Source organism: Alligator sinensis, unplaced genomic scaffold, assembly GCF_000455745.1.
Source record: "Alligator sinensis unplaced genomic scaffold, ASM45574v1 scaffold1201_1, whole genome shotgun sequence".
NCBI lineage: Eukaryota > Metazoa > Chordata > Crocodylia > Alligatoridae > Alligator > Alligator sinensis.
Window position 1 is genome coordinate 72,379 of NW_005842690.1, and position 13,790 is coordinate 86,168.

Below are 13,790 nucleotides of genomic sequence, written 5' to 3' on the forward strand. Positions count from 1 at the left end.
TCTTCCTGAGGGTCAAGACTAGATGCTCGGAGTACAGCTGAGAGGACTTCCACTTGTGCTATGCAAAAAAATACATTAACTGCTTCACAAATAATTGTTCACACAGCTAGCAACGACAAATGCATAGCAACTCTCTGATAATTTTACTTTTCGATTTATGAAATAGACAGAGGGAAATTGAAAACTTCCCAATCAGATAACCTGTGGAAAGTCCCAGGTTATCTGATTCCATTCTACAGGAAGCTGGAAAGATGAGACAGTCACATGCTGGACCTGCCTACACCTCAAAAGATAAAACAGAACTGGGAAAGGAGAGTAACTATCCTTGATGCAGGAAACCCAGAAGGGATTAACTGCTGTCAGGGCAGTATCTGTTCAGAACCTTTTAAATAAGATAAAATAAATAAAAATGTGACAAGCAGCTCCAAGGCTAGGTACTGCCATAGGAATAGGCAAAACACTATTTTATTGGCAGCTTTCATGGAATGACAACTACCAGTAAGGAGTAGGGGTACCCTGACTCTTTAGATTTTAATTGTGTAGACTGGTGAAAAACTAAAAACTGCTAAAAACTAAAAACTCTGTAGGGGCTCACAGAAAACAATCCTAAGGGCAAAATGGGCAGGGTATAAATGTACGAGCAGTATACAACTGCATCCCTCTATACCAGGAGCGTCAAACACGGCCTGTGGGCTGGACCTAGTGCACAGACCCTCTTTGTCTGGCCCACTGAACTACTAGTAGGCACAGGAAGTTGAGGAGCATGGCCTGCAACATAATCCAGAGCCCTTTGGCCATGCTGGGCATGGCCATCAGCAGTGACTCTGGCTTGCCGTCACCAGCCCTAGACTCCTTGCCACTGCTGACACCCACTGCTGCCACAGTCACCACTGCAACAGAAATAATGCCATAGTCTGGAGGCAGCCCACAATCCAGACCCCACCTGGGCTCCATGTGACTGACACCCCTACTGTATACAGGAGACTACCATTTTCCCCCTCAAAAGGTCTCCCAAATACCCTATTTTCTCACATACTACAGCCCCTAAATGAGATATGCACTTTGTTTTGGGGAAGGAAGACTGAAGAAAAACAGATTTTTTCAAAGTTATACCTGCACAGAGCTGAGTGGAGCCTATTCCTCCACTCACTCACCCTCCCTTTCCTGAATAACGAAAAGCCAAACCCCTAGCTATTGATGAAAACTGATCTCAATGGTTGGATCCATGATTTTGGAAAGGGCTAAAAACTACAAGGCCATGAAATGGAAGGAGTAGGGGTGCACCAACAGATTTTTGAGGCCAATACCGATAGCCAATTTTTGAGGCATAATGGCCAATACCAATCCGATTTCCAATACCAGTCCGGCAGCTTGAAGAGCAGTGTCTGGCTGGTAAGTCTATTATGGAGGGAAGGGGAGTGTGGGGGGGGGCAGATCAAGGCCCCAGCGGTGAGGGAGGGAGTGGGCCTTGTCCCAGCCCCTGCCCCAGTCCCATTCCCTCCCTCACCGCAGGGCCTTGATCTGCCCCCCATTTCCCTCCCCCCTCCCCTTCCACCCCAACAGACTTACCAGCTGGGCACTGCTCACCGCCTATGTGCTGCATTGCAGCTGAGCCTGCATGGGCCATTTATTGGTCAAATTATTGGCCATATCAGGCCCATTTACAATACAGACAATTTTCTTTATATCGGTGCTGATCCGATATCAGACCAGTGTATCAGTACACTTCTAGAGAGACCAGGCAGCAAAATGGCCGAAGAAAGGTTAGCTTGACTAGTGAAACAAAGACCATTAAAAAGAAGAGACAACTGTTAACACCTGTTGACAGAAGACCAATGAACCATTAAGTCAACTGTCTTCTGCAGCTGCCAGAATTGAAATACCACTGCTGCTGACAGGAAGCTGATTTTGGAGCAGGAATCAAAGTGAGGGGTTTCTATTCTAAGCAGAAAAACAGCTTTCCCGCTTATAGCACACATCCCAATTTTGGGAGGGCTGTTTTGGGGGTGAAAGGGTGTGTGGTACGCAAGAAAATATGGTACTACACTCATTCTGAATAGAAAACAAGAATTCTCTCTTACTCAAAAGTTCCTTCTTGGAATTTCAGTCGTTTCCCTGTGGATTTACTCTGACAAGTAAAGCTGACGGGATCTGTTTGCACTGCCGAAGCCAAATGCCAAGTTTTTTAATGTTCATTAAAACCATAACTTGGCATAACGCTGGTTACCAAATGCACTATTGTAAGACAGTGACATGGGGAAAATGTATACCACCATGAGTTAAGATTAGACTTGAGCTGCAATCTTATGCCAGGAATGGCCTGTAGATTGGGCAAGATGAGCAGAAGCAAAATCAGTAAAGAAAGTAGATTTGATCTTTATGTAGCATGGCCAGTTCTGCACTCAATATTTAATAAAATACCTGAATTACAGATTTACAGTAAAATCACTGTAATCCAAAAGTGAAGGGAAGCCCACTGCAAGTTAGCAAGTAAAAAACATCAGTAATACTTCACAAAAAAAAAATAAAAATCATGTACTTTAGAAAACAGCTTAGTTTTAATTAATACCCATAGACTATACTATATTGTTAAATATTCTACCCTATGTTTTGTAAAATGAATAAAGCCTTGATAATAGGAAACAAGCTCAGTATAATGTACAATAGGTACTTCTTTAAAGAAAAGTAAAAGGAGAAACCCATATTTTTAAGGAGAAGTACAGCTGCATGGATCAGCAGGACGAAAATCAGCAAAATTCTACTAAATTAAGTAGGAAGGGAAAATAATGTTACCTTAGGGCCCTTCTCACCTGACTACTTGGAATGAAATGCCATTTCAGATTTCCAGATTTTATTCTTGTGAGAAAAAGAAACTGGAGAAATAAACTGAACTTTTATCCTTATGCAGATATAGAACTCACCGCCTTCCTTATAAACTAGAACCAATTTAAGTGCTGGTCTTATATCTTCAACCGAGTGATAATATGTCAGTTTACTGCAGGGATGGGCAATTATTTCGGGTGGAGGGCCACTTAATGAGGTTTGGTGAGCTTTCGAAGGTTGCATGGGTAGCCCCGCCCCTTGACAGTTGCCCTGCCCCTTGGTTGCTACCTTGGGACCAGAAGTCCTATCCCTAACCCCTGACTTTTGCCACTGGAAATCCCTCCCCTTGCCCCCTGGAAATACTTCTTTTCGGAGGGGTGGAAGATGCCATCTTAGAAGGAGAAAAAACCCAAATCATACACTAAAAGTCAAGTGCCTACTATAACATATTTTAATTTTATTACAAAAAGTATTTCTGCCATCATTTGTGTTTGCGTAGCATGTACAGAGGTGATTGCATAACAACTCAAAAATAAATTCTTAGTCTTGTATGTTAGAGGGGTTGAGGGGTGTATGCATGTGTGGGGGGGTTGTGAGGGTGTGTGGGAGGCATAGGGTATATTGGGGGTTGTGGGGGAAGGGTGTGGGTGTGTGGCTTTTGTGTGGTGTATGGAAGGGTGTGGGGGTGGGGACTGAGCAGGGTGCAATTTGTTGGGTGGTGCTGCAGGCCAGATGAAAGTGCCTGGTGGGCCATATCCAGCTCACGGGCCATATTTTGCCCACCTCTGGTTTATTGGGTTCTGCACTGTGTCCTAAAGACCATCTCTCTATTACTTAAGGCAGGGGTGGCTAACCTGTAGCACAGGCAGCCTCTGTATGCGGCATGCAACAGATCAGGGACAGGACAGGTAGCACAGCAGCAGATTGGGCAGGCAGCAGAAAGCAGAGCATCAGATCAGGCAGGGGAAGTGGATCAAAGTGACACTTAGGGAAGGTGAGGGGCTAATTTGTGGCACACCTGCCAAAAAGGTTGTCACCCCCACCCCCACTTAAAGGTACAAGTTGTTAAGGTATTATTTAGGAGTGAAAAAATTAAATGAAAAAAAGAAATCTTATTAGCTATTTAAGATACAGGACATTTTATAACTTGAAAATCTTTTCTAACTACCATTCCTTAAGTTTACTGCTCTCCAGAATTTCTCCCCTGTCAGGGCACTGTATTTCCTTCCTGCTTTTCTCCTTGCATTTCATTAAAAGAAATATTTTTTCTACATGGCAATGTAACATCTCCTTCCTCTTCCCCACCCACCCCACTTTCAACTTCTCTTTTGTGCTTTCCTAGGGGTCACCCCTTGCTTTTTCTTTCCTTGGTGTTCAGTTATTACCAGCTGGCAAAACTGCCATGGTGATTATGTAAAAGTGTTATAATGATGTAGATAGGATATTTAAAAATACATGTTCTACAGCAAGTGTTAAGGAAAGAAAAGCAACAGAAGTGGGGAAAAAAAAACTAGGGGTACATGGGTACAGAAGGCTGCGATGACTGTATAGAAGCAAAGAACAAGGACCAGGAGAAGATGGATAGAAGCAGAAAGACAGAAAAACAGAATGTCTCTAATCATTAGAAATATTACTTTACAGAACCTGGAATTGAATTGAGTCCTAAATCTCCATATACCGCTGAGGCCAAATAATGGCTGTGAAACTGACTGAAAAGTGCATCATTCACCACTACTAGTTGTTTCACAGAGAATAACAACTGTATTACTATTCACAAAGAATAAGTACTACAAGATCAAATGGTAGACCTTCAGGCTCTAATTCAATGGTGGCTAAACTGTGGCTCACAAGCTGTATGTAGCTTGCTAGCATGGTTCTTGCAGCTCTCTGGAGCTTTGGTGGAGAAGCTCACCCCCCTCCTGCTCTGCAGCCGTGCTGGGTCGCTCAGCACCCCCTCAAACCCCTGCTCTCTGGCTTTGGTGGAGGACTGGATGTGGCTCCCAGGGTGAGTAACTCTAGCCACCCCTGCTCTAATCTTTAAGAACTTTGAAAATTAGCTATACTGTGAGTTAATATGATTCCATGATAGAAACTGTTCTCGGTTTTTGTGATTTAAAAATTTTATACAAAACTATATGAAAAGAACATTAAAATTACAAAATTAGATTAGCCGGAATTAAGGTGGTTTGTGCAATCTTCATTTGGACCAATGTATGATGGAGTTGCTGGTACACCGCTTTTGCCACAGAATCCCTATTCTGATCAAACCCATTTTGGGGACAAGTCAGGGCTGTATAATTAACATAAAACACTTAAATCATTTGTGGCAAAAGCTGGAAAGACTTCAGAAACAGAATGATCACAAGACTCATGATTACAGTTGAATGTCACCCTTGACTGCACCTCCGCCCCTGCGACAAAATTCTTATGAAATGCTGGACAAGTCACTGAAACATTTTTTTTCAGATAATTGCCAATCCCAATGTTTTCTGGAAGCTCAAGCCGAAACACCTAGGAGTTGGTCTGCAGAAGTGTTGAACTCTTGCAACTGACTGGTGCAGTGCTTGAATGTGAACTTCTAAACTTCTATAAAAATGCTTAATAATCTGAGGGGAAAGAAACCCTAGACCAGGGGTTGTCAACCGGGGGTACGTGTACCCTCAGCGGTACTTAGAAAGGTCTTAATGGGTTATGCATGGGCAGGCTGGCCGGTGGGCAGAAATGGAGCATGCCCTGGGGTGCTGCAGTGGCATCTCCCTGGCACATTCCCACACTTTGCCAGGGGAGGGGGAGGAACACATTAGGCGCTGCCAGCCCCACACTGCACACAGTGGCGCCTCCCTGTCCCCTGCCCCAGCTTGTTCTCTCAACTGGCCACTAGCCCCTTACAGCAGACCTGAGGGTCTGAATGGCATGGGGGGGGAGAAGGGGAGGGTGTGTTTCATGTCTGCCCCCCGGAGCATGACTGGCTGGGCACAAGGCCCATCAGCAGCCTGCGGAGCCACATGCGCATTATAACAAAACTTGCTGAATGCTAAGTAAAATCAGGTATCAATTTAAAATGAACACCACAGCAAAACAGCACTAAGTGAAACAGCATTAAAAACGGGGTTTCCTGTAAACAGAGGTGCTTCAAGAAATTTGGAACGTGCAACATTACTTCAAAAAAATTCAACTGATAGTTCAAGAGGTAAAAAAAATTACATTCAAGCTTCATCTTCTGAAAAAAAATCTTAATATGGTTTCTAATTCTGCATGTAGGCTAATGGCAACATTTTTTCCTACATCCTTCAATACTCAGGTGACTTATGCCCCTGGCAGGTAGAAGTGTAAGTACTAAAAATTGCAGATGCTAATTAGGCCTACAATTAAGCATTCAACAATCAAAGTAAAACAGCATTTGCACTATTAGAGGTTGCTTCTCAGAAATGAGGGTCCTTTCAGTTTGTCATCATTTTTCCCCAATTAAATAATGCCTACTAAACCTATTTTAATTAAAATTCCCCCAAAACCCAAACATTCACTTTTCAGAGTCCATTTTTAAACAGCTTTGTCCAAAAGGTTAAAAATGAAAACTTCTAGGGGAAAACATTACACGAAAATTCCCGCATACTTCCATATTTTTGCTATACCTTTAACATCTGGATCATCAATGTGAGGCTCCAGATTTTCTATCATTTCTTCCAACTCCTTCCTTGTAGCCATAGTAATGTTTGGAGAAGCTGGCACAGTAGCTTCTTGTGTTCCTTCCTGAATTTCTGGAGTAAAGATTATATCAGAGGCTTGCTGAAGCTCTAAATCAATATCTATCTCAGGAAGTGGAGTCCTCCAGAAATGGAAAGAGTTGTACAACTCCTGCTCTGAAAGGGAGGTTTCATGGGAGTTCAACCCAGACTCCCGCACCATTGTTGTACAATGACTAGAATTTTGCTCATTCTCCTCAGCTAGTTCTCCACAAGAGTCTGAAGACAAAGTGCAACTTAAGAATGTCTCAGTCGAGAAATCAGTTTCATTCTGGGATTTACTGGATCCAAGGTTTTGATCTGCAGTGTTTTCAGGTTTCAGCATACAATCACTAATATCAACATCTGAAGATATCTCTACTGTCCTGCTGCATGCATCCTCTGTTACGAGATTTGCTGTATTCCTCATCTTTTCACTGTTGGGTGTCAAATAAAAAAAAAATACACATTTATCTGAGGGGGGAAAAAAAGAATCTGCAACCAATATACAGCTTATAAATGTCAAAATTTATCACAAACATCATAGACATGTTCTACATTTGGTAGGTCTATAATCAGTTTTACTTATAGCATCGTTGGCTAAGTGAAATACCTGAAAAGAAGAGTTACTGAAAACTTATTTAATTAAAGAGGAACCCAATAGTCACTTACTATAAAAAAAAAGAAAAGTTCTGGAGTATTCACCTACCAAGACGTGCAATAAAATTAAAAAGAAAAAAAAAGTTTCTTAAGTACTGGTATCTTTATGCAAAAGAAAGTTGGGAATGAAATCCAAACCCTGGAAAATTCATACCTATTTTCCTCAGCAGAACTATGATCCTCTGTAGTTTTACTTTCTTCTTCTTTAAAATACTGGCCACTGCTAGATGGATTAGCAAAAGTAGATATAAAAGGCCCCAGGGACTGAAAGGCAGCTTGGCGGACCTAGGAAAAAGGGGGCTCAAGATAAATCGTTTAAATACAATACCTGCTCCTTCCACTCCTAAGAGGCATATAGCCACTGGGGAAGTGATACGAGAGACTTGAACCTGAGAACTGTACCAGTACGCTGCATATGCCAAGTGGCAAACAAAACCTAGAGCTGAAAAAGGTTGGAGTGATGGGTGAAATGCAGCGTCAGACAAAACTGTCAACTCAGGTAAATGTAGACTTTGCTACACGGTTTGTGATGGAGGTTAATCCTGTCATTCACAACTTTTTAAAATGCCTAAAGCAGATAATTTTGGAAGCCAAGTGAAAAACTGAAGGGATCAGAAAGTCGGAATTAAATCTTAGTGCACCTATTTTACATCATCGTTTAATTCAAGTTGATTCACTGAGAACCCATAAGTTTGGAATGTCTGCCTTTCCAACCTATTATGTCTTGTCCTTCAATTATTCCTCCTCCCCCCTCCCAACTTACTCCTTCCAGTAAGTTTCTCCTGCCTGCAGTTCTACTACATCTTTCATCATACTTGACTGGCTCAAGACAAAGAGTTAGTGCTTCTGGTCAGTGAGACTTCCCTCTGGCTCTGAAAATAAGACTCTGCTTGTTGACAACCTTGTTACAAATTTTAAGGGAGGATTTTCAAGGCTAGGGGAAAAAAATTTCATGGAGTGCAATGTAATTACATCTGCAATTTTCCAATGGTCCTGATGACTGCAAGAAAGCCTGCAACTCAACAGACCTTGCCTCAGTGGTATAATTACACTTTACAACATAGAAGGAAGGCTATACTCTAGTATAATTAGAGCATATGCTATCTGCAAAGCCACCATTCTACTGTTCTTTTCATACCATACACATGAACAAGCTATATCTTTTTGAAAAAAGTTTACATGGGGTATCAAACTGAAAAATTAACAGTATAATCAATAAATAAAACAATTCTTACCCATCGTGAAGGGTCACTGATCAGATTAATAAAAAGAGTTGACAATTTTGTCCGCCGGACCTCTTGTGATGTTGCACATGAAACTGCCATGAAGCATTCAGCGCAAGCCTTCCGGACTCCCCAGACATTATCAGAACAGAGCTGGAAAAACCTTGGGAGCTACACAGAACATGGTAAATAAGCTTTTATGTAGGCATTATGGTGGGTGGAGGGGTTACTTGCTCCTTTATCATATCACTTTCTGTCAAAGGCTCATCCTGATGCTAAAGGCAGCATCTGTTCATTTTTTTAATTGTAAAAGGATATGCCAGTAGTAACTACCTTCTTAAATCAGTTCCCTTCAAATTGATTTTAGGGATGTACACTGAAGAACATATATCTTCTTGGCTGCAGAGTTTTTTCTTTCCTACCCCCATCTTCTGCATCAGAATAAGTGACCCTCTATAAAAATGTAAACTGCCCTTAAAATTCTTCAGTACATAATTTCTTTGGGAAAAGATAATGTTAAAAGGTACAATGAAATTACACTTGCCTGCCAACTTTCTAGTCAATAAATACCGGAAAGGACAAGATTGGCAACTAGAAACAAAGGGAGAACTTCTTCAGAACATGGAAACTCTAATGATAAAATATTCCCATTTCCTAGTAGAAACAAGGTCTGTGAGGCAGCAGACCTTAAAATCAGTCATTATCCACCTTGCACCACGTTATAGGAGCAACTGGGAGAAAATGTGGAATCCCACATTTGATGTAAAGGAAGCAGTTTTATTGTTAGATGTTTTATAAACACTGGAATTTGTTTGCAGTTGCTTAGGTGTTTGAAATTGTTGAAACAATACCAGTAGAGATGGTTTGCAAAGAAAGTGCAGCTGAGGTATTTGTAACAAAGTTCACCTTAAGATCATAACCACTTGTGGTGTGGAGAAGAGAGTGGTACTGTGTGCATTATAACCCTGGGTTTCAGGTGCTGAAGAAGTCTCCCTTGGGGCTGAAATTTCCAGATTTTGTTTCAGACTAAAAAGTGGGTTTTTTTCAATAAAAACAAACAAAACAACAACAAGTTTCAGAAAAAAGTCATTCAGCTGTTTATAAAAGATAAGGGGAGCGCAAAAAACATATACTCTCCAACAGCCGAAGAGATTCCCAGCTTTTTAAAAAAACTCCACAACTGAAAACATCTGGGAACTAAAAACTGTATTTTTACCAAACAGCTCTCAGTGAGGAAAGACATCCACCCTTGTACTATAAAACAGACCAATTTTAATTTCATAACGTTGTCTAAAAATTTCACACTTGTACATACAGTATATCCTCCATGGTTTTTGTTTTGTTTTAACATGAGCTTAAAGTATCTTTGTTTAGAAGAGGCAGGTTCTCCCTACCATCACCTCCCCAAGTGAGAGAGGATACCTTAGTGATGATTAGCCTAATAGTTTTAGATTATGAAAACTGAATAAAAAGACCTACTAGCATTTCTTCAGTAGCTTGCTGCCCAACCACACTGCAGATATCTCCAAAATTGGCTGCACAGACCTGCAGATAAAAGTTAGAGAAGTACATAACATTATATGATTTACTGAATTTGAAAAAGTACTATAATAGCCAGTAAGATATTACAGATTTAAGTTACTCAACATGAAAACCTGAAATCTAATCAGTTTAAAAATGTGAGACAAAGGCAGAATTAGAAACTACATCTGAGCAAATCATCTCTCCATTGTAGCAGTTATAAAACAACAAAAAAATCCTATGCGTTTGAAAATGTACTTTTTGTCCTTCTTCTATAAAGCCCACACAAACAGCTGAAGAAACTAATTAAATACAAAGGTACTATCAAAGAGCAATCAAATGCACACAGTTAAACCAAAAAGATTTTATTCTAACATTAGATTCTCTGTTGCAGAACAGAACCAATTACATAGCAGCAATGCTTAAATTCCATGATACCTCTAGGTTATTTGTCCATTTTCCTGAATAACTCCTCATTCCTCTCCTCCTATCTACAAAAAGGAAACTACAGCTCAGGCAGATGATATCAAATCTGTTTGTGCTTGGTTCATGTTTTCAAGGTTACCTCCACAAACATGAGGACCAGGCATTTTTTTAAATGATATTAAAGATTCTGAAATGCAGTTCTGCAGCACATTTCACAGCTGAAGATCTCTAAACCACCTGGAGCCCTGTAACTTTCATTCTGTTAGTTATTCTAGGTATACAAATAATAACTGGAAAAAATTCACACAAAAGGTGGCTGATGGTTCACCTTTGAACATTAAAGTAACAGCAGCTTAATCAAACCAAACAGGGAAAAATGATACCTTACGAACATGAAACATTCTGCAATCACAACACATCTCACAAAACCTAGGAAGAATGAGTCTCTCTGTGATGTCTTTCCCCACCATGGAAGCCATTTTGCACATTATCTAATGACAAAGAAAGCATTTATTAGGAATGCCTATCTAACAATCTCATTTTGCATAAACAATAATGCTTTTATATTATTAAAATTGCTGTAACAGTCAAGCTTACATCCTAATGCACATAATTCTGTTTTTTGTTACTTGTATCAAAAACACTGAAAAATCTGTGCATTCGCTAAGTAGTTTTAACAATTTATTTCTCTGCATCACACTGCAATAGGGGATAGGAGAAACAAGAGTATTTCCCCAGTGGGCACGTCTACAAGATGCTGAAAGTGCAGTAGACTAATTCTACTGTGCATCAGCACATCATGGCAAAAGCCAGGCTAATGAGCAGAATTATTCTACTGTGCACGATCGTCATGTGAAAAACATGCACCAGTGCTACTGCACAGTAGTGCCAATTACAGTACATTAAGTAGGTACTAAATTTAATGCACCATAATTATGGCACGTTAGTGCCCATGTAGATGTGACCAATATAATGTAAAAATCAGAGGCCTAAATCGCAGAAACCACCAAAGTCTTAAACAAATCTGGTAGAACTTTAATGAGGTTAATTCACACTACCATGTACTATTCTGTATAAAAGTACAACATTAATTAGGCTTTAAAAAGCAGTCAAATATGAGACTTCATTCTCCATTTCCATTAAAATGTTCCACTGCTCAAAAGCAATTTTCTGACATTTTAAACCAAGCACATCCATGTTTTTAGCACAACCAAGTTATTCCTACAGCTCTTTGAACATTCAATATTTACTTACACAGATTTCTAAAATTCTATTTTTTACTATAAGAATATTAGCCTCTGTAATATCCTTTATAAGTTAAAGAAAATGTTTTAAGCGAAATAAAGTGGTAATTCCTTCTAATATTTAGGTCATTTGTTGATTTCTAACAATTTTTTTTTCTTAAGAAAAATGGAGGCAGCTGAATAGCTCTCCTAGGGGACTGATGAAATAAACTATTCTTCAGAAATAAACTACCTATCATTTTCAAATTTCTATGTTCTGATGCTCAAGATGGGAACTTCTGATAATCAAAAAGAAATTGCAACTTCAATGCAATGAAAATTTTTTGTAAAATAATTTAGTGCTTTAACTTTATTCTCACTCTTGCTACTCCTCTCTGTCATCTCTTTACTTTTAAATTTAAAGCTTAAAAAAGGATGTCAAGTATAGTGTCTAGGAAAACAACCACTAACCTGGCTTTAGGTGCTAAAGGTTAAATAACAGTTTAATAAGAACCCTTCCCGCACATGAATAAAAAATGTTTAAAGTAGAATGGAAAGGTTTACAATGCACTTAACAGAAGGTGAGCCTTTTTACTATATCCAGCATTTCATTAACTTGCCAGATGGCTTAATCAATCATTCTTTTATTTTTCAAAAATATTCATAATTTTAAAACTTTAGTAAGTGTACATATTCCCAGGTCAAACAACTAAATTCATTTTGTCCATTCAATACCATAGATTTCACATAATAGAACTTATTCAAGATGATCTTTGAGAATTATACAGAGCCAGAGATGGATGTAGTGGGTCAGAAAACAAACTCGCAAGGCAAAGGTCAGTAAAATCCCAGTACCAAGAACTTTCCACTGAAAAGGGAACAGTACAAACACAAGCAAGTGACACAGGACATTAAAGCAAGAGCCCAAACTAGCAGGAACATTACCAGGTAGCAGTACTAATCTCCTGAATGGTTTTGCCCTATTGGAACTTTCTTCTTTTAGGGAATGTGCAAGGAGTTTATTTGAATCATGACCTTGATTAGGTGTCAGATAATGCAGATAATACTATAGGTTAGTTTACTGACATCCATTTGAATCTCTCAGGCACCATAGCGAGGAGTGTCTTTGAAATGCTTATATGCCTACATAATATCAGCGTGATCTCAATCCTTAGACCTAATAGTGCAGTTGCACTGATTTACTTACAGCGACTGCCTCAGTCTTCACATCATCATTGCTGTCTGGGGCCGTCAATTCTATAAGAACTGGGCACACTTTGGTCTCCACATCATACCTCTCAATAAGTTCTTGTTCCAACAAAACGAGCAATGCTGCCTGGCTTGTTTTTCTCACCTATTACAGAAAAAAGCCACAAAGCAAAAAAAGAAAAAATGTAAAGTAGATGCATAGTAAAGTCTGCATCTACATCCATATACTGTTCCTAGCACTACGTGAAGACTATGGTGTATGCATATTAAGTCCTCCTGCAAATTATAACATTTAAAATAAAGTCAACCCCCAGATACATTCATTACTTTAAATTAATGCAATGATACATATAGTGCAAGACTGTACCCATACACTTTATGAAAGACAAAAAGGCTGATGATTCAGTAAACAATTCAAGAATGATAACATAATTAAAGCAAATCAACTCTGTTTTATGGAAGACAACTTGCCAAACAAATCATCTTGTTGATGAGCTATCAAGCAAAAATGTAAGTAGTAATATGCTGACATTAAATACATTGAGAATTTTGTAAGCCATTTAATTTAGTTTTACATGAGACTGATAACAGTAGCATTTTGATCTGCATCAATTTTAATATAAAGTATCTAAAAATGATTAACCAACAGTTTTAAAAAGGGAACTGCAAGCAGGGGAAGAATAATTCAACTAGGCTGTTTCTAATTACATCATCCCAGTGCTGTTCACTATGGGCTTGACCTAGAAATGATGGTGAGAGTCTATGGCCTACATTGTAAGTGCTCAAACTAGATGATGAGATCATGTTCTCTTCTGGTCTTAATTTCTACGAATTACATTTCACACTTCCGTTTTGCTTCTTCCCTTCTTTTGATGCTTTTACAGTATATAGGCCTATAAAAATAAGAGTGTTTATTTGTGTACCTGTGCCCTGGCACTAAGATACCAAAGGCCAACTTACGATCCTATTATTAAAAAAAACCC

The 13,790-nt window shown here is 39.4% G+C and overlaps 1 protein-coding gene across 1 annotated transcript in view; it reads right to left on the reverse strand.

The window, feature by feature from the left end:
• PPP4R1 (protein phosphatase 4 regulatory subunit 1) overlaps positions 1–13,790 on the reverse strand; it is an 85,258-nt gene that overhangs the window by 18,498 nt on the left and 52,970 nt on the right. Inside the window, 7 exon segments of the mRNA XM_025215965.1 lie at positions 1–58; positions 6,456–6,982; positions 7,360–7,490; positions 8,441–8,599; positions 9,908–9,973; positions 10,759–10,866; positions 12,806–12,952. The exon segment at positions 1–58 is cut by the window's left edge and continues 16 nt beyond it. Coding sequence (XP_025071750.1) covers positions 1–58; positions 6,456–6,982; positions 7,360–7,490; positions 8,441–8,599; positions 9,908–9,973; positions 10,759–10,866; positions 12,806–12,952 — 1,196 coding nt within the window.